The sequence below is a fragment of the Drosophila kikkawai genome, chromosome 2R (genome assembly GCF_030179895.1).
Source record: "Drosophila kikkawai strain 14028-0561.14 chromosome 2R, DkikHiC1v2, whole genome shotgun sequence".
In the NCBI taxonomy this organism is placed as follows: Eukaryota; Metazoa; Arthropoda; class Insecta; order Diptera; family Drosophilidae; genus Drosophila; species Drosophila kikkawai.
This window is the reverse complement of record NC_091729.1, coordinates 20,931,230-20,951,874: the sequence shown is the minus strand read 5'-3', so window position 1 is coordinate 20,951,874 and position 20,645 is coordinate 20,931,230. Positions and strand designations below refer to the sequence as shown.

The window sequence follows — 20,645 nt, the reverse complement described above, 5'->3', positions numbered from 1 at the left end:
CAACTTAGTTAAGAATTATAAGACCTTAAAGCAATTAATGATATTTGAATTGTTTTTCCTTAATACAAATTATTCATTATTCTCTGAGCTATTAACTTCATAAACTACTTTACAGTTTCATATATTTATTCTCAAAATAATAATAGAGTTAAATATTTCACCATTAACTGAAGGTCCACCCCAATTAACGTATTTGAAATGTGTGTTTGTGTCGCTGAGTGTAAGAAACAGGAATGCAGAAACGGTTTTTGATGGCAGCGGAAATGTGTGTCTTGACATGGGTAGCGGTGAAGAATGCGAAATACGTGGGGTTTTTGTTATAAAGACAGCTCAAGCTTGAAAATCGGGACAGCGAGAGATATAGCTTGGATATGTGGACAGAGTCTGTTTTTTTTTTGTGAGTGAAAAAGTGGGACAAAGAACGTGTAAGAAGACAAAGGCGAACGTAATATTTGTGTTTTGCTTCATTTTTTTTTCTCCATCAAAAGATGGGGTTTTTCTTGACTTGGTGTGGGGTGTTTTTTTTGGGGTTTTTTTTGGTATTGGTATTTGGTATTTGGTATTTCTGGTGTCACACTCACGCACAAATAGTGATGCAAACTCGCCACTGTCTGGTGTTTGCATTGGCGGATGCGATTGCGGATACGATTGCGGATACGGATACGGTTGCAAGTGGGTGGTGCCGGCGGTGGTGCCACCACCACTATCGTAACTGGGACTGTGGGGCACACGCACACAAACAGACGGCACTGGTGGTGGTGCGGCTGCTGCTGCATTTAATGTTGCATTTATTGTTGCTGTTGTTGTTGATGCTGATAGTAATGTTGATGATGTGAAGGTTGTGCTAATTGTTGTTGCTTGTATTGTTGTTTTAATTGGAGTTGTTGTTGTTGTTATTGGAGTAGTTGTTGTAGTTGTTGGAATAGCTGTTTTGTCATAGTTGGATGATGATTTTGTTATTTGTATTTAAGACATTCACACAAACATTACTTTAAACAATATTGCAAGTGTTTTTTTTTTAATTTTATTTGGAAGCTACTGTCAGGAGTCACCCTAAAATAATTTCTTTCAGTCGGATTTCGATTTAAGAGTTTTGAACTGAATGGTATTTGGATTTGTTAAAGAAAGACTCCTGAGTGCCCTGAGTCCTGTTCTTAAACAAATACAATTTTAATCAATTTAGAAATTCAATTAAACAGGTTCAATCACTCTAAAAAAGTCCCTTATTTATTCTTAATTGTAATCAAAAAAGGAAGTCAGTCCAATGTAATGTGGGATTGGTGTAATGTTGTTAATATGTGTGTTTAAGGGGTTATAGACGTAAGCTAACCTAATGTAATATACCCCAGGTGTGGTCTAAGGCCAGGTAATTATCCCAAGCCTAAATAATCTAAAATGAAACTAAGTTACTTCTAAAGGACATTCCCTTTGGGGAACTATATGCGTGTTCTTCTGGTAAATGTTTTCATATTTGTTATATAATTGTTGCAATTTATTTTAAGGACAGCTAAAGTTAATAAAGCGGTTAAGTTACTCCCTCGCAGGAAACATTAATTAACGAAATGGAACACAAACAAATTGATTTGGGTGGAAGAAAGGTTCACAGAAAAACACAAGAAATCAAATCGGGCCAGGCGAATACTGTGATTAACGTTAATTCGAGGCAGACACACCGAAAGCGTTTTCTTTTCATTCAGACAAACCAAACGAACTGAAAACTGGGGGGAAATCGACAAAGGAAAACTTTTAACTCAGCCTCAAAAATAAGGAAAATCGGATAAATAGAATAAGAGCGAGAGAGATAGGAGAGAGAGAGAGAGCAAGAACTTGTTGCTAAATAAGGAAAGCTCATAATTTATATATATATCATATTTATGTTCGTATGTAAATGGGTCTATATATTAAGTAGTTCATTCATTCACCCTTAAACGCTCGGACCTCACTCACACGCACACACGCACTCAGATATCGAAGGGATATGGAGGAGGGTCTACCCACCAGTTGCAGCCGCGGGATGAGTGGAGGCGGAGGCGGAGGTAAGTCCACCTCCCTCTTTGCCAGCTGCCGCCGGATCCGATGTTTGATTTTGATTAACGACAAATGCGGAATTCTCCTCCTTGGTTATGCTCATATAATAGCACGTGTCATCCTTTTTCATAATGTGCCTGGGCCCGGGGTTCAGCAGAATGGTATCCTCGTAGAATTCCGGCAGCTCCGCCGGACGCACGCCCACCAAGGCCACGCCATATCTGCAAAAGGATGTCGAGTTTCGTTTTGTATTTATTTTAACCCAAATTCCGGCTCCAAATGGACGACGGAATCCCATCAAGCTTAATACTCACTTGCGATGCGAATGGAAGCTGGCGTAGGTGAAGCTCTTGCCCTCGTACTCCCCAAAAAAGCGGCTGTCGCCGAGCACAATGTGGTAGATCTCATTGCCGGAACACTTGCCATACAGGCGGTGCCACTCCTCCGGACTCTGCTGGCCCTCCCTGCATACGAAGCGAAAGAGAGAGAGAGAGAGAGTAGTGCCTTTAATTTCGCGGTTCAAGTCATGAGAAATGCATGAGTCACGGCTCATTTGGTGCCCCAATTAACGTTCGCTGACATCTGATTAACGTGGCCTTTCACGGCTCACGGAAACTAAAATCCGCATTTAATTGAAGGTTACCACAAAGCCACCTTCCCTTAGTACTTCTCAGCGTTCATCTAGTCATCACACTTGCCGAGAGACAGGTAAAGTTTCCTGTTTACCTGTGGCATGTCACAGCATCCGTTTAATTAAAACTGTCATTGGAAGTTGCATGTGAGAAGAGAGGAAACTAATCCTGTCGTTTGAAGTAAGCTCATAAGTTTTTAATTTATTTTCAATCTCAAAACCGCTTAAAAGAGGGTTTTAAAATGAATGATTTTAAGCATTTTAGTTTGATTAGAAAGCGTATTATATCTAGAAATAGTTGAGGGTTTACCCTAATTCCTACCTAATTCCAACCCTTAAATTTCATTGAATTGATTACAAAATTGAAATAAACGTTGCTGTAATAAACTGAAACTATTATTTCAATGTCAATGCTAAAATGTTTCAGCTGAAATTCACCAGAATTGACTTTAATGTGGAGAACTCCCCCAAAGCAAGTAAACGAAACTCTAACGAATTGCGGCTTTCCCCAACCAGCTTATGCAGTTAGCCACCCACTCACCTAGAGTTAAGCTAAATTAGCTGCCCCCACAAAAAAAATATATACATAAAGGCCGCAGGAAAAACGTCTGAATGAGCAATCAAGCGGCTAGCTCCTCCGCCGGTGACGTGACGCATCCAAGCGAGCCGATGACGCACAGCGGATAGAGAACTTTTTGCATGTGTGCTGGGCCGGGCCAGGATAACAGTTAAGAGTTAACAGTTGACCGGCCAGCGAGGAAACAAGAATACGTGGATACCTAGATACCTGGATACGTGGGTGAGGGGATAGGATAATGTAGATACGTACTGGCCGCGGGAGGTGTGGAGCAGCAGGGTGACCAGCGTGCTGGCACCGGGACAGGTGCAATTGTTGGCCAGCAGGGCGTACTTGAATTCGTCCTCGCAGACCACGTGCTCCGCGAACTTCACATGCAGCTTGTGCTCCGGCCTGCGGAACGGGAAATGGGAAATGGAATTTCCGCAGGATGTTCGTTTGGTGGCATTCCATTTCGATGCGTCGAAGGTTCGTTTGGCATTTGCAAAAGTCAGAAAAGATCGAATTTATTTGCAACAGAACAGAGAGTGTGGGGACGGAAGAGCCTGACTACCCACCTGAAAATCTGCACATACTGCGGCACATTGGGCGCAAAGTCCTTGACGGCCCAGGAGCGTAGGATGGTGTGCTCGTCGGCGGCCGTCTTATCAGCATAGTTCCTGGCCGCCAGAATGAAGCACGCCTCCGCCTCGTTCATACGGGCGCGTGCCAGGTCGCCATCCTTCAGACAGGAGCCCTGCAATGGCAATGTCGCGTGGGAATCCCCCACACTTACCGTTACTCACGGTAACCAAGCCAGAGATTACAGTCAAGTCGCACCTGAATGTAGATGACGCGCTGCGCCCAGATGGGCACCTGCAGGATCATCCGCATCGTCGTGTCCAGCTCCATGGGACTGAGCAGCACCACATAGAAGTCCTGCAGCAGCGGGTGGGCGTAGAACTCGTTGAGGAAATCCATAATGGTGTCCGCATGGAGTGTGGTGGAGCACACCACCACATGCTTCTCGCTCTGGGCGCGATGGGAGCTATAGCTGCCGCCCAGTTTCTGTCGCTCCATCCACGTGAAGGCCAGTTGTTCAAACTGTGAATGCATGTCACCATAAATAATAAAGTTATTAAATATCGATGGAAAGTTTCTTTAAATTATCAGGATAGGGTCTTTCTTATAAAATTCAGATGACCTTTGTTTCGTTTAATTCAATTTCAGGCCTTGAAATCAATTCAATTAAAGATTCTGACATTTTTTTTTGTGTAGCAACATTTTGGTCAAAACGCTTGCAACTTTATTGGGGAGACGACGTCCGGGGATTATAAATTCTGCAGCATATTGACATGCACTTGGAGCTTTTAGTGCTGGCCGAACAAAAGTCCCTTTGCCGTCCCCGAAACTACTCCCATGTCCAGGGAAAAGGTATAAAAACTGTTTTGATGGATGCTTCTGTTGTTTGCTATTTGGCGAAACGGCCAGCAACGGTCACTCATATTTCTAATGCTCTTTCTGTATGGGATGGCTATCAGGGGATAATGGCTAGGACAAAGTACGTTAATGGGTTCCATTTACTATAGTCATTACATATCCTTAGTTAATAATACTTCCTGCTTTCTAGCCTGACTTTTACTTCATCTAAAACTTAATGATCCTGTCATCATCTTTATGTGGCTTTAGTAATCCCTATGCCTATCCATCTTCGCAGGGTATATCCTCATCGCCATTCCAATGTCTTGATTTTTTCTAGCTTGTATTTCCAGCTGGAATCCCTTACTCCTGGTACTCCTACATTTGTTTTTGTTGATAAAACAATTGTTTGCAAATTGTTGAACATGGCAGTCAGTCAGTCAGTCAGGACAGACAGCGAACGAACGATTCCCTTCGACAGCATCTCTCCCCCTCGCATTCATTAATATCGATTGATGGCCAAAGTCCTCCCATCTGCGCACACAGATGCAGATGATGGATGGGGATAAGGATAAGGATTGTGTCCTGGCTCGTGGAGCATAAATATTTGATGTGGCTTCTTTGACCACCCATAAGATGGCTTTTAAATGGAACTATTTGGAAATGGATACGCAGTATACCAATGCGATCCCATATAAATTAGATCCCTGGACTCACCTGCGTGGGCAGCACAATGAGGGCAACGCAAATCATGATGACCATGTACAGCTGCGAGGGCCAAATGTCCGGCACAAAGTCACCGTAACCCACTGTGGAGAAGGTCACAACCACGTAGTAAGTGCTCTGAAAGAGGTTTAAATGTCGGTGTCCAGCACGCTGGAAGTGCTGGATGCCACAGACGCTAAGGGGAAATAAAGGGAAACCTAAGATTAAACAAGTTTAAGGAAGAGTTGAACTTATTACCTGGTAAATACTAGACACAGTAAGGTAGCTGAGAGTATGGTCAGTTGCTGGGAGAGCGCCGACTGGGACTTTTGCATGGCGCGATGAAGGTCATTCTGAAGGTTGAAGTTCATACAAAAAATTCTAGTTAAATCTCTGTAAAAGATAAGAGTTAAAGCTAACTCACAAACATATTCTCCAGCGATCGCTTGGCCAGCCAGCAGTTGAGGAAAATGGGAATAAAAAGATTGCGCAGAGGAGGATGAACGATCTGAAGGTAAAAGGTTATAGGTTAAAGTAATCTTAACCAATCTGTAAAATCCAAAAAGGACTAACCGTTAGTGCAAAGGGTATTGTCGTTACTAATTCTAGTATAAAGTGAAATGAGAGTATCTGCTGCCAGATGTTGCCCTGTAAATAAATTAGATATTAATAAAAAGGTTCCAAAGATCTTAATAAGATCAGGACTTCACCTTATAGCCTAGATATGTGAGAACCAAGGATTGCGTTAACGACACCATGGCTAGAAGCAGCTGCAGGACCCAAAGCACTGTCGGCCTATTCACCCAGAGTATGGCGTCCCAGTTGATGATGGGGTTCTCCTGGAATTCCTCGTCCGTCAACTTGGCCGAGATGATGAACTCCGTTTTATTGGCCACTTCGCAGCCATAGCTGTAAATAGAGTTTCCATCAATCAATCAATCACTCTTTGGAGACCTCCTCTGCCCGCACTTACCATGTTATAAATGTTGGATTTTTATCCAATATCACACGTATTATGTAGAGAACACACGACAGTAACTTAAGGAATAAATCGACGATTCGTATGCGCAAGCCTTTTTCGGTAAAGCAAATAAATATACATTTATTTATATATATATAGAAGGGAAGAAGCATAGGAATTTGGGTCAGTTGGGTGAATTACAATGTCTACCAATGTTTGTCCTTAACCCTCCTTCCTTATAACCACCCACGATGAAGCCGAGACCTGTGTTTACCTGTTCAATTATTTCGTTTCCAAATCAATATTTACCTAAGATTATCGAATTCGCCTTTGTAATGTCATTCGTTTGTTCGTCTGTCTGTCTGTCTGTCTGTGTTTTTGTGGGCATTTCCTTCCGTCTCCGCCACTAATCAAATTCAATTAAATGCTACCTTGTTGATTGTTGTAGTTAGGCTTTCAGTTAATGCAAAGACAATACTTACTTGAACGCTGATTCTTAATGAAATAGAGTTGCAGTCTTTCTTTAAATGTGTTTTCGTTCACATAGTACTCCACACGAACTCTGCAACGAGAGGAGAAAACGGTGCATTTCTGATGATTGAGCTTCTAAATTGACTTGTCGAACAAAGCCCCCCATAAAAACCCTTGTTCCTTGGCAAGCTTTTGTACCCGCCAATCGAATTTCCCTCCCTGTTGGTGCTCGTTGCACTTGACAATTGATGCGCTTACTTATCACATTAAGCGACGCAGCTGGCTGCAGGTCCTTTATTGAGAGAAATTCTTAAAACTTTTGAAAATGGTAAAAATATATATATTTAAAGTATTTAAAAGAGACTAGAACAAAGAGAAACTCTCAGATTTGTTGAGTATTTATATCAGAACCATTTCTTAAAATTAATAATAGTATATTATAACTAACTATTATATTTATAACTATTTCTCCATGTGTAAGTGGTTAGTGCGTGCAGCTAAGTATCTGGCAAGTACCCCAGAAATGCGTTGGTAAAAAGGAAAAGGGATGAGGAGAAACCAGTCACCAGGCAACCCTGCACACACGTGACTGCTTAGGTCCCACCCCACAGCCCTTCAAGGACGAAGGGCGTCTGCCAGTTGCCCTGTGATAAAGCGGCGTGAATGAGTTACCAACGATGATAGTCTGTAGGAAGGAAATCATATTGATTTGCTCCTTAACTAGATCAAAGGAAATGCTTCCACTTTTCCCATTATATTTTAAAAGCTACAGAAAGTGCTAGAGTAAGTGCCTACAGGGTAAGTTCTGCTCGACTACTCACTCTTCTTTGTACTTATTCATACTTGGCTGCAGCTGCAACAGTGCTGCTTTAAATGGGGAAAGAGTTTTACAGCTCAAGCACCAGCCCACATGGCGTATGAGCAACAAAATGCGAAGCTTACGTCTGTCAGGGTCTAGAGCTGGATATTTTTTATGCTCTGCTCGTGTATTGCATTAAGAGTCTCAGTGTCTGAATATTCAAAGTGGCGAAAAAACATTTGCGGGTCAGCCAAGAGGACACTTGACTGCACAAGACACTGGCAGCCTGGTTGCCCGGTTGCCTGGCTGCATGGGTTTTAGTAATTAAAAGGATGGCTTAAAGTGCAGACAAAGGAAACTTGAGCGAGATTCAATTAACTGGTTGCCACCTTTTTAGCCTTTGTTCTGGCCAGTCTCTCCATTATTCTCTGTGTCCCAGCTCATTTCGGGGGATACTTGGCCACTCTGAATATTCATGTCAAGGTTAAGAAACCGAACGAATAGTTCAAGTGGCTCCCGGCACCAGAAATGGCACCTTGGGGGCCATTCGACGACCAAGGACGATGACTGCCAGTGCTAGTGCGTGGCGAAATTAACGAGCATGGCCCAAACCATAGCACACATTGTGGCAAGTGACCAATCAGTTATGGCCCGGCCAGAAGCCAGGAGCGAAAAAATAGCAACCAGCAAAAGGCAGCATACAATCAACTCTGACCTGCCCCCGAAGGAGATCTCGCCCTGCTCTGCGGTTAGCTCTCGGGCGCAGCGTTCATTCCCCTCTTCCTACTGCCGGCCATTGAACGCGGCACAATCGTCGGCCAGCTGGCCATAAGTTCGGGCCAAGACTCGCCGTAGAACGGTTCAACAATCACTTGTCACTTGTGAGCCACATTTCGTCGCTTTAAGTCTTTAGTGGCGAGCAAATAAAATAAATCGCATTTTACTCCACAAACATAAACACATGCAATATGCAATCAAAAGTTTGAATTATTTGCATTCCGTTTGCATGCAAATATTTCCATAAAGGAAAATAATTGTGAAAACGATGGCAGACCAAAAACTATTCAAATGTATTTTTAAATAAAATTCAGACACTTGTGGAGAGTTGATTGTAATTAAGTGAAGTTCTTTTATGCGACTTTTAAAACTTCACCTTTATTGTTTAAATTAAGACAAGGTCTTGGTTATTTATTTTTGCATTTTTATACATCTTTAATTTGCAAACTTTTCCAACTGAAATAATTGTCTAGATGAAAACGGACCAGAAAAGTTGGCTTAAGATTTGTAATTGAATATGGCGCAATTAAAACTTTTGCTAACTTTGGTCTGAAGTAAGAAATATATTCAATTAAAGCTGACTTGTGATTAAATTTTTCTTCTATTACTTAAATTATTTGTCTTAGAATATACCATGAAGATAACGTAGAACTTACATAAAATGTTCTTTAAATAACCATTTCCAAAATTTAAATACATTTAAGCTTCCCTTGTATTATTAATATTGTTTTTACATCTTTAATGTGAACTTGGCAAGCCCAAATAATTGGATTTATCCCCGCAGGAACTCTCAAATTTGCCTATGTGAAGTTTTGAGCTGCGGTTAGAGCGCAAAGTTATGAACTTTTAAAGTAACCCCCAACTTGGACTTGGACTTAAATTGATTCGCCCCTTGTATCAAGGCAGCTTGCCTTGCTCCTGGCCTGGCTTCTATTTTCTTAGCCAAGAGAGAAAGCCAAGCCGAGCTGAGCTAACGACAAATTGCACGTTAATGTGTTTTTGTTGTGCCATCATTTGATTATCCACAGATATTGAGTTTAAAGCTCTCTAAAATGGGCAAATGGGCAGCCCGCGGCGGGATGTGCTTAGATTGTTTTACCTTTATTGATTTTTGATTTGGCGCTTTTTTTTAAGGAAAATTTGATTTAATTTCGTGTGCGTGGTGGGCTCAGCTCAGGTTTCTGCTTCGTGTCGAGATTTGATTACAACTCCTTGATGAAATTGCGCTCGAAAGGAACGAGGCAACGAAGCCCGGCAAATCAAAGGCCACAAAAGGAGCTCTGGGAAAATGCCTAACATAACAAGGCCGGCCGAAAGCGAAAGCAAAAGGTTTTTTGTGCTCTTTTTTCGGTTTGTATGTTCCGTCTATACAATGGTCCAATGGCAAGGGATCACAAAGGCGGACAAAAGACACCATCTAGGCCATGCGTGGTCTCAGGTACCCACAAATTGCAACTCAGGGTTGGGGCTTTTCGCTTGTTTTGTTCTCGGCTCCATGCATGTTTATTGCCGCCCTGATGAGGCGGCATTCCCTCATAAGTATCCCCGCTGAAGTATCCATTAAGGAAGCTGCATTGATTGCGTCTCGTAAAAGGTTAAGAGCTCTCCGGGATATTCACTTATTTATGTCCGTGCAAATGACAGGCGGAATTCCTGAAATTACTCGAGAAAGGGAATGCATTTTGCATCAAGGACTTCCGGCCTTAATTTCACAGAAATACTAAAATACTTAAATATTTATGGGGGGAAATTCCCACGAATGAACCCTCCTCCTGCCCCACCAACTTCTTGATTGTGTGTATAAGCTTTTAGTTGAGACTCTGATTCGATTATGAATCGACGCCTGGCTGCCACTTTGACCTGTTAATGGCAATCACGATGCTCAAATCGAATTTCGAATTGAGTTAGGTCGCACGGGGCGTATGCGCGATGTCCGCGTTGCCCGGGGCTTACCTGGGTATTCGATCGTAGGAGTCCCACGAGGAGAGACAATTGTAGGACGAATTGCGACTATTGCCCGCCATATTGCATAATAGATGATCCATTGGCTCGAACCGACGCGGCACGCAGCACTTTAGTTAATTTCACGTCTCTTCGATCACTCTGTCAAATTGCGTTGCATTTTCGATCACCGACGGCGGCCGGAGGGTTTCACTGATATGTATATATGTATATTGATTGACTCTTAAAGCCGACGATGTACCGGGATGCCTTTTGGGAATATTGTGGATATAGTGAGTGGATAGTGGACTTTAATTCCAAAACACTTGGTACTCTGGTACTCTGACGGCCGCGCTTCGACTCAACTTTAATCAAAATTGATTGCCCTGGCTGGGCAATTAATTTTGTTGTTTGAACACGCAATTGAGGACAGGATACATGGGCGAACACACTGGCACACACACTTATTTATAGCTTGTTTAACATGATTTTTTGTTGTTGCTGCCCATGTGGGGGTGTTCTTTGTGTGTGTTCTTTGGCCATTTAATAAATTTATTGCCCTAACGGCCACAGCCTTGAAAAGCGAAGTGTGTAGGGATGGTGTCCTCATTTTGTCATTAAGCCCTGTTTTTCTTTTTTACACTTTTATTGTCATTTGCTACTACATTTACTCTATACCTTTCAGCCATTGCCTGGTTTTACATTATTTTCAACTTTCCTTTTCCATTTGCGCAATTAATTAAAATACATGAATTGACTGGAATAATATTTTCCTTTCCCTCCCGCTCGCTCTTTCAATTGTTAATCCAGAATTCAATTGTAAAATCATTCAATATTTAAGAAGCACGCTGCTTGGCAGCCATTTTATTCATTTTGATTGCTTTTTAATTGCAAATTCATGTTGCCAGATTCGTTAAAGTGTCGTTACGGAAGTTAACTCAAACCAAGGCCAACAAATAGCACTCCCCCCAAAAAAAGAGTCAATGAAATTTATTGCCTTTGACTTTCGCTGACAGACACAGAAGCCAAATCATTAGACGTGACCTGAGAAGTCTCGCTAAGTGACACATTGATAAATGATGAACTCAAGGACACTTTGCGGTCTTTATCCCATTCGAAGGATTTGATTTGGTGTCTGTCTTTAAGATGAGAAGCTGGAGGAGCACTCTGTGCTCCCCAACCACCTTTTTTGGGGAATCTGTAATTTAAATTGCTCGAGGACTGGCCTTAAGCCATCTGCTGCTTGGCTTTATGGCTTTTGGGGTTTGCAGGGACTTCAATTAAAAAATCCAAGAGAAATCCAAGAAAAATCTAAGAGAAATCTTTGAAAAGGACTTTTTCCCTTTTACATTTGTCTATGAACTTTGAACTTTAGCGAGGACAGTTACAGTTACAGATTGATTCACTTTTCCCTTTCAAGCTGCGCTCTCTAATGCACTTTTTATTTATTTATTCAATCTTTGAATGCAAAGCAACGACAATGACAAAGATAAAGACTGTCTTCAATTATTTAGGCTTTCGATGTGATTAATCGAAGTGCTTTCTTTGGAAATCTCATGCGTGCCGGGGTCTGTCGCACGCATCAAGTATACGCCCTGTTCGCCGCGGAGTATCTGCTGGTAATGTCTGTGTGATGTGGCACTTTTTCGTGGGCCGGGCAATTACAGTAATTGGCCTGTCCTGTGGTTAACACCTTTTTTATGAACGAGGCCTGAAACGGTGTGGGTCTCAGGGGGACAAAGGTGACCCAATTTCGGAGCTAAAAGGGTGCGAAACTAGAAGTTTGTTCCTACGACACATAACAATATATAATTTTCGTTAACCAAATGTCGGGACAATTGGGGGATGTTTAGGGAAAAGTTCATAGCATAACACTAAAGGATATTTTTATACAGAAACTAATCAACATAAATTAATAGCAAAAGCCTTGAATTATCATGAATTGTGGCCCAGTTTGGTTAAATGCTAATTCGAATTCTAATTCTCATGTTCACCTTTTGAATTTATGACACTTGCCTCTCTGTGTGTGTGTGTCAAGGAAGTACTTGTGAGTGCTCTTTCTCAAGTTTATTTTCGGGTTCCCGCATGTGGGTTAATTTTAAAACAAACCCCGCGACGATGCTCTGTGTCGCTCTGTCTGCCCGTCTGTCTCACAGCTCATTAGGTTTATCGATTGCCCGGATTGGAGCAGTAGTCTGCAAGGCCCCTCGGTATCCTCGGTATCCTTTGGCGGCAGACAGACGACAGGAAAAGGGGGGAATGCTCTTTTTCGGATGTGGGAATCGTGTGTGTGTGTGCCGCCAAAATGTATGCAAACATTTGCATTAACACTCGACACATGATTTGGACCGCCCAGGATGCCACAGTCCTGCGAGATGGAGCCATTTCTCCTAGCTGCTTGGTGCGTTGAACTTGGCAGCTTGCAAACAAATCAATTTGGCTGCATAAAATTTAAATATTTGTGCCAGAGAGCCACGCTTTTGTTTCATTGTCCAGACAGCCTGGCTTTGTTCGGGCGATGGAACTGAGTCTCTGGCACTGATGCTGCTGCTGATGCTGCTGCTGGCATTTGCATAGCAAAAATATCTTTATTCATTTTGGTGAGCCAAGCGAATAGAAATTGGTAATCCGGTGACCTTTGCTCCTCGCTGTTTGCCCGCTGTTCGCACGGAAGGAAGTCCAAAGACGTCACAGTTCATGAACTCTTTTTCGGCAGCGCCCAGAGCCTCGCTCGTAGCTTTTTATGATTCCAGCTCGGAGTTTATGCCCTGCCTTTATGTGCAGCATAATAAAGTTGATGTCTGAATCGCTTAAATTGAGTGAAGGTCGCATTTTAATGTTCTTGTATCTTGATTGCACACACACCACAGAAAATCCCTCCGACAAAATATGATGGGATCAAACGTATACCGACCCACGCTCCTTGCTCCTTGCTCCTTCTAATGCTGCACATTTCAGTGACCTGGAAGGGGAATGGGAAGGCTTTGATGTGTTCTCAGCAGCGGTCCAACCGAGCAGACCTAAGTTGCACTCGCATCAGCAGAAATTAGCCCTACAAAATTCCTTTGAGAGGCGGCACAAACATATTGCCATTTCCCACGCGATAAAGTCATTCACGGTTTCGGAATAACTTACTTTTAAGGGGTGTGATAGGGGTATATAAGGTCTTAAGGTAAACTTATTTTACCTTAAATAATACTTTAAAAAACTCAAGTTATAAGAAAACTCTTTTAAAATATCCTAACTAAATTCCTGAATCCCTAGAAAAAAAGGCAATCTTAAGTACTTTAATGTAAATATCCTTTTATAGATTCCCCAACTTGTTGATGAACACAAGTATTTCTGTTATTATTGCGTGTCCTTCCTCTATACGAGTAAAAGTTGGCACGCGCCAGGAGGAAAGAGTGAAGGAGCGCCCACGAGCCAGGGAAAGTGAAAGAGACACCATGGAGCCAAAGGAAGACAAGAACAGAAAGGACGTGGGGCCGGAGACAGCGGCACGCCTTGGCTGTCGGCCAACAAACAAAAAAATGCGCAACAGTTTAAAAAGGAGGCGTCAACCAGCAGGACACGACATGTCGGAGCAGAAAGGACAACAAAATATAGCTCAACCAAGGAGCCAAAGGAGGACCGAGGAGCAGACAAACTGTTGCTGGCTGTTGCTTCCCCTTTGGCTTAGCATATTTAATCGTGCGGAAGCAATCGATTGCCGTTAAATGGGGGGCAATTTGCCCCTAATGACGTCATTACATGCAACAAGCCAAAGAAGAGAAAAACGAAAAGGCTAACGGCCGCACCAGCAGCAGCCCCCGTTCATAAATCAATTCTCCTCTAAACTTGGCCAAAACCGCACGCGACCTTTTCTCAGGCAGACGAGACCGCACACAGAGCAAAATGCCCATAAATTAATATTAAAGGGTATACATTTCTTAATTAAAAACTATAATTGGAGACGTTTTGTTAAAGAATAAATATTTCATTACATTTTAAAATAAAAATTGTATATATTAACATTTTTAAAAGATTTTTCCCTGTGTAATATTACAAAAAAAGACTTGAGTACCCAAAGCGTATTTATCACTTGGCCAGCTTAATGGCTCTCGGGCCAAACAAAAGCGTATTACAAAGCGTTTAGCATGTTGTTTTTTGCACTGCTCTCCTCTTTCTTTTTTTAACATTTCACTTGATCCCTCTTTTGTGGTCTGTACATGCGTGTGTGCTGCTGTTGGCCAAAACAATAAAAGAAAAAGCGTTAAAAAGAAACGCTGGCCAAAAGGTGAAGTTGTGCTGTCCTGGGGCTTAAGTGAGTCCTGATGAACTACGGCAAAGATGAAGTCATGAGCAAGTGAATAAGAAAGGCGAATGAGTTGATGAGACTATATTAAGAGTCTAAAGAAAAGAACCTTGGGCATTATTAGCCTCATTTTTCTTAACAATTTCTGATGAGGAACATAAATTACTAGGAAAAATTAAGTTCTGATTTATAAATGTTACAAATTAGTTAAATATTTTGTTTAGAATTGGTTCTTAAAAATATCTTGACATTGTCTACAAAAATCTAATTAGAGACAAAAAGTTTCGCTTGACTTTAATAATTTATTAAGAATTCCGCCGAAATTTCACAATTAGCCCCCTTTTTCTATGAAGTCACACACACACAAGGTTTTCATTCACCTTTTTGCCACGAAATTGACTTTTGTTTAACATTTTCCTCCTTCATCTCCTCGTTATTACCTTGCCACCCACTTTCTTTATTTACCCTCCTCCCCCACCAATATTTCTTGGCCAAATGTATGCAAATAGAAATGTCGCACATATTTCATAATTTTCATATTCTTCGTTCCGAAAAGCAATTTGCATTTGCCTTGTTTGTTGTTCCTGCTGTTTTTTCGGAGCAAATTGGTTGCCATTTCTGTTTATCATACATGGAAAGTTCAACCGAGGAGGGCTCTGTGTGAAATGGGAATTATGGGCCAAATTAGCTTATTTGACATTTCAGAGTGCAAATATTTGGAAATGCGGGTGTGGGGAGGGGGTGATTGCGCTGGAAAATGGTTGGAAAAGTCGCTACGCATTTCATGCCCGACTGCAGTCAATCGGAATTGATGGAGCCATAAGATTGTGCGGCTTGCCCTGAGTGGGTATTTCATTTATCTGCAGCTGTCAGTTAATTTCCGTTCAAGTAGCCATTAAAACAATCATGACGCCGCTTAGGCACACACACACACTTAGACAGACTGAAATGAGGGACGTCGTCGCCATTTTTATGGGATGCCATTAACAGCTTGTTGTCGCAGCAGCCATTTAATAATGGTAAAATGCTAAAAATGGCACAAATCCAAGGGAAATAACTCAATTACACGGTCCCTCTACCAAGAGCTTTAACTTGGACTTCTCCTCTTCTTAATTAAAGACTCTACTCGGGGTTCTCCTCTCTGATTATTAATATTGAATCCAATTAATCTTCTCCATTTGACTGCGACTCCTCTGCAATATGTGGCGCGTGTGTCAAGTTATCATAAATGATTTCGACTTGCGGAAAGTTTGTCAAAAACTTTTCCAACTTGCATCCATGTTTTGGCCCCTGTCTGTCAAGTCAATTTGCTGGCAAAGACTCCACTCTGAATTGCCGCAAATTTTCAACTTCACTCCACCATGGCAGTCGGAGGCAGGAGCTGGAGCTCGTAATCCCTATCAGCCAGTGTCGTCTGATTAGGTGTTGCCTTCTTGGCCGGGCTAATTACAAAACTGTCTGGCTTTAAGCCGCCTAATTCGGTTTAACTTTATGGAAATCGAATCTAATTTGGGACACTTCTTTGTTTGTTTTTTGGGGAGATTTTAATAGGTTTTTGTTAGATTATTGTTTTGTTAAAGGGCTTTTATTTAGTAATTTAAATAGTTTATTAAAACAAAAAAATCATTAAGACATTAAACAATTAAAAAAATAATTTCGTTAAAAATTTTCTTGCACTTTTAAGTGTGTCTTTGTAAATAAAGGCTTTTGTTTGCTACTTGTAGCATATTATTAGACTTTTTCATTATAAAATTATATTTTAAAATATTTAGTTATAATTTATAATTAGTTTTAATACCAAACGTACGTTTTGGCATTTAGATTTCTTTGTAAGTTTGAATTTAATCTTTGTTTAATAAAACTTGGCTTAAAGAATGGCTTTTGTTATGGTTTATTTTTATGCTCAGGTTATTGGAATTATTAATTATTTAAAAGAGCACTTTTCTTGTGTTTATTTTATTTATATTCTTTTTTATTTATTATTTATTTTCTGACACTTTTTATATTTCTATCACGTTTCCAAATTACTTTTCGGACGTTGCGTTTTGAAATTGGCTCGCGGTTGTGGCGTTTGTGTGCGTCTGGCAGGGATACGCTCGCATCGGCACTAGGATAAGGACTAAAGGCGAGCCGAGGACCGAGGACTCTGCGAAAGGAAGTGGCGCAGGCTCGGAAGGCAAAGCGGAAACGGGGAAACCCACCACTGAGGTGGGTTTCCTTGGGCGCCAAAAACAGCTGCCAAGCCGGTAGTCGTTATTGTTTACATTTTCCTTGCCCAAGGAGAGAGCGGGGAAAAGCGGCAAGAGAGCCAAGAAAAGCTTCAGAGAGAACCGGAAAAGCGCCGACTGCTAACAGAAAGCTTTTCCTCACTTGCAGCAGCTTTCCCTGAGCCAACCGAAATTCAAATTCTTACTGTTAACCGGGAAAAACTGCATAAATTAATTGCCAACATGTGAAGCAAAATTCAATTAAAACTTTCTATTGACAAATTAGCATGCGAAATGGTGGAAAAACGCCTTGGGCTGGGTTGGGGAATCTGGGCAATCAGTAAGGATTAGGGTGTCCTTGAGGCCAAGTGGCGGGGCCCTTGAGGCACACACACACTACCTACCTGTTGGCTGTTATAAATCCAGGTCCCTCAGGCCGCACGGCCGAGCAATTTAGCCTTAGGGTGCCCCGCCACATCCTGGCTTATTCCGGCACCCCAGGCCCGGGGGCATCAATCATTCTGGAAGGCAACCGTTTCATTTGGTGGGCGAGTCAATCTTGTGAGCGCCACCTTAACCAATTACCTAACCGCAGATGAAGCCTGAGGGTGAAAGAAATGCGGGGCGGCGCCCCACCTTTGTTTGCGCCGCAGATAAGACTTGCCACAAACATTCCGGCCCAAAGTTATGCAGAGCGACGCACTCGAGCCTAACCCAACTGGAAACGGATCCGGGTTCGGGTGAGCTGGTGCCGAGTTCATAAAATATTTATTTATGCGGATGCTGCTGCGGCTCGATCTGGGGGCCAAGGTCCCAGGACCCAGGACCAAGCACCCAGGACTGATTGAAATGGCGAACGAGTTCATTTGTATGTCAGGACGTCGTCTGTCTTCTCATTTGTTAAACGTTTTGTGCGGCTGACGACGTCGAATGCACATACATATGTATATGAAGCATATATCCCCCTGTATCGCCTTGGATTTGCGCAATAATCAATCATAATGAATGGTTCCGGGCAGGTGGGGCAGGTGGAAATAGATTGAAAGGGTCCTGCTCCCCACATGTGAAAGGGCAATTGCCGGTCCTTAAAGTTTACCCACGAGTGAGGGAAGTGGAAAGTTTTCCCTTTTCCTTAAAGTTTCTTGGAACTTGAACCCAACTCAGATCCTGACGCATATATGTATATATTTATTGTCTTCCAGCCATTAAAAGCAGGCAGGCGCCAAAAGTTTTCCTCCAAGTCATAAATGCATTGAACTTGACTCCAATCCCTGGCGACCCCAGAGTGTGCGGGTTGAAATTGTTGAGAGGGTTTGTTGGGATATTTAAAAGAAATACATTTGTGGATAGTTTTAGCGGAAAAGATACAAACTTTAGCTATATAGGAGAAATTTATTTATATACCTTAAACGTATATACTTATCTACTTGATCTTGTTGTTTTTATTTTAGCCAAAATGTAGAGTTCATTACCTGGAAGAAAAGAATATAAAGTCCAATTAAATTCTAGAAAATCATATAACATAGTTTTTAGATTTATTTTTATTAAATTAAATAAGGCTGAAGATCTGGATATCCCCCATGATCGATGGTTATTAAGTCTTGCAGCGAGAGCTTATGGACATCTTTGGGTTCAAATTCTATTCAATTTCTATTTCTATTGTGGGCTTTAGATCTGGAATTCCTCCAAAGCTATGATTAGTTCTATATATCCAAGGTTCCTGTGAACTCAGGGCTCGCAGCGTCGGCATACAAACATGCCAAACACTACGCCCAATCCAAAGATAATTATATAAGCCATAATGTTTACTAGAAAAATAATATAATATTTAATATCTAATGCAATATAAATATATAAATAAATGAAAACTTACTCTATGCTTGGCAATGAGAAAACCAACAATTCCCCCCACAATAAATGTTATAAACCGCTGCATATTTTCCTAGGGAAATCCGATCTCAGGGAATTTTAACTACAAATTTTGTATGTAATTTCGAGTTGAAGTCTTAATAAAGATTGATTGAAGGAATTTAGTCTAGGCAGGTTTTGTTAAATAAAATTCAAGGCCTACTTTCTTGCTGAAATATATGTGGCTATTATAACATAAATATAAAAATATATGTAAAAACTTTGTTTACATCTTAAGATCAATATGAATCTTTGAAAGGATATTTTCTTCTAAATCTTCGCCACTTTTTAGAGCTCTGAAACCTCCCCAAAAATATTAAACAATCTTTAAATTTATATATGTTTTATTTATACATTCTCCTTGATAATTTGTTGTTAAATTTGGTTTAATAATATCTGCATTTCAAGTCAGCATTGTCGGCAACTCATCATTCCAATGATAACGCCCAGGGCAAATGAAATGACGTGAGTCATCTTGCTTTTGGAATCTTGAATTTGAATTATTGAATTTCTTCTATGAACTGCAACTCCTAGTTGTTAGGTAAGGAGCTCAAGTCAGCATGGCCGGCAATACAGCCTTCCAACGAAAATGCCCAGGACAAAGACAATAAGGTGGGTCATACTATTTCTAGAATTTTGATTTTGGGAGAATGAAAAGCTGAAAGAATGGCAAGCTTTTGGACCTATTTTGTAATTTGATGTAACCAAAAGAGACATTTTCAGCTAAGCTAACTTAACTCTTTTAAATAAAAACACTGCGTGTTTTATTTTGCTTCTTAGATATATATTTATCTATAATGGCAAATTATATATTGTAAAGCCTTAAGATAAAGTTTATAAGGAAAGCCATTTTCCCAGATATTTTTGGCCAAGAAATCCCACCAAGGAGCGAATACTCCCTAGGTGTCTCTTGCCACTTCTTGTGGGCAACTCATTATTCCAATGATAAAGCCGAGGCCAAATGAAATGACGTGACTCAAATTGCTTTTATCCAACCTTCCAACGAAAACGCCCAGGGCAAAGACAATAAGGGGGCACATACTATTTCTAGAATTTTGATTTTGGAAGAATGAAAATATTTTTAAACAAAAACTGGCAAGCTTTTAGACCTGTTTTGTGACCAAAAGAGACATTTTCAGCCAAGATAACTTGACTCTTTCAAATAATTAAAGTTTAGGTAAGGAAATATTATAGTTTTGTTTTCAAAATTGGATAGATTTATTGATAAAAGTGTAAATATATAAGATAAATAAATAGTTTATGTGAAATTTGTTTATTTATACATTTATCTTTCTAAATTTTGTTTAGGTTGGTCTGGAAATAGGGCTACTCAGCAACGGCAGATCATCAGTCAAATAATCGCTGCGTGGTTCATTTTGCTTCTTAGATATTTCTTGGTCTATAATGACAAGATATATTGTAAATGAAAGGTTATAAAGAAAAACATTCACCTAGACATTTTTGGCCAAGAAATCCCACCAAGCAGCCAATAAGGAATATACGTACAAAGTCTGCATCCATATCTATATTCCCTAGGTGTTTCTTGCCACTAAGAATCCTATAAAGCAGCCAACCAGAAATGTTACTGCAAACTCCGCATCCATTCTTAGGCAATATCCTCTAGGTATTCTTGGCTATCAAATATCCCACCAAACAGCCAACTAGAAATGTAAGCAGCCAATCGCCATCCATTTTTTGATTTAGTATACTTAAATAACATCAGAATTTATTCAAAACAAAGACAAGTAAGCCGACAGCCTACTGAAAACGTTGTGAATTCTCTTACCTAATTAGAGTAGTTCTTGCCTATCAAATAACCCACGATACAGCCCACAATGAAAGTTAAAAGCGAGTTGTTATCCATAATTTGGTGACCAGAACTATCGAAAAAAAAGGGTTACTAATGGTTTTCAAATGACATTGCTTGCCCAGAAATACTGATGGGGGG

The 20,645-nt window shown here is 40.9% G+C and overlaps 1 protein-coding gene and 2 long non-coding RNA genes across 5 annotated transcripts in view; all 3 read right to left on the bottom strand.

The window, feature by feature from the left end:
* The window catches only part of SLO2 (slowpoke 2), an 88,402-nt gene that overhangs the window by 11,224 nt on the left and 56,533 nt on the right, over positions 1-20,645 (bottom strand). For both annotated transcript variants that reach the window (XM_017181685.3, XM_017181687.3), the window contains exons 2-13: positions 6,783-6,862; positions 6,313-6,412; positions 6,050-6,248; positions 5,913-5,987; positions 5,764-5,847; positions 5,598-5,692; positions 5,352-5,535; positions 4,056-4,319; positions 3,794-3,972; positions 3,489-3,629; positions 2,343-2,492; positions 1,999-2,249 (exon numbers count right to left, since the gene is read on the bottom strand). In XM_017181685.3, coding sequence (XP_017037174.1) covers positions 1,999-2,249; positions 2,343-2,492; positions 3,489-3,629; positions 3,794-3,972; positions 4,056-4,319; positions 5,352-5,535; positions 5,598-5,692; positions 5,764-5,847; positions 5,913-5,987; positions 6,050-6,248; positions 6,313-6,412; positions 6,783-6,862 — 1,802 coding nt within the window. The remainder of the gene's footprint in view (positions 1-1,998; positions 2,250-2,342; positions 2,493-3,488; positions 3,630-3,793; positions 3,973-4,055; positions 4,320-5,351; positions 5,536-5,597; positions 5,693-5,763; positions 5,848-5,912; positions 5,988-6,049; positions 6,249-6,312; positions 6,413-6,782; positions 6,863-20,645) is intronic.
* LOC108085159 (uncharacterized) lies at positions 18,313-18,881 on the bottom strand. The gene is made up of 2 exons (XR_001771085.3): positions 18,663-18,881; positions 18,313-18,597 (listed from the first exon to the last, which is right to left on the bottom strand). It is a non-coding gene; the product is annotated as an uncharacterized lncRNA (long non-coding RNA).
* On the bottom strand, positions 19,952-20,643 carry LOC108085160 (uncharacterized). 2 transcript variants are annotated; one of them, XR_001771086.3, is made up of 3 exons: positions 20,484-20,643; positions 20,149-20,405; positions 19,952-20,096 (listed from the first exon to the last, which is right to left on the bottom strand). It is a non-coding gene; the product is annotated as an uncharacterized lncRNA (long non-coding RNA). The 2 variants fall into 2 exon arrangements; XR_001771087.3 differs by having other exon boundaries at positions 20,149-20,358; positions 20,484-20,642.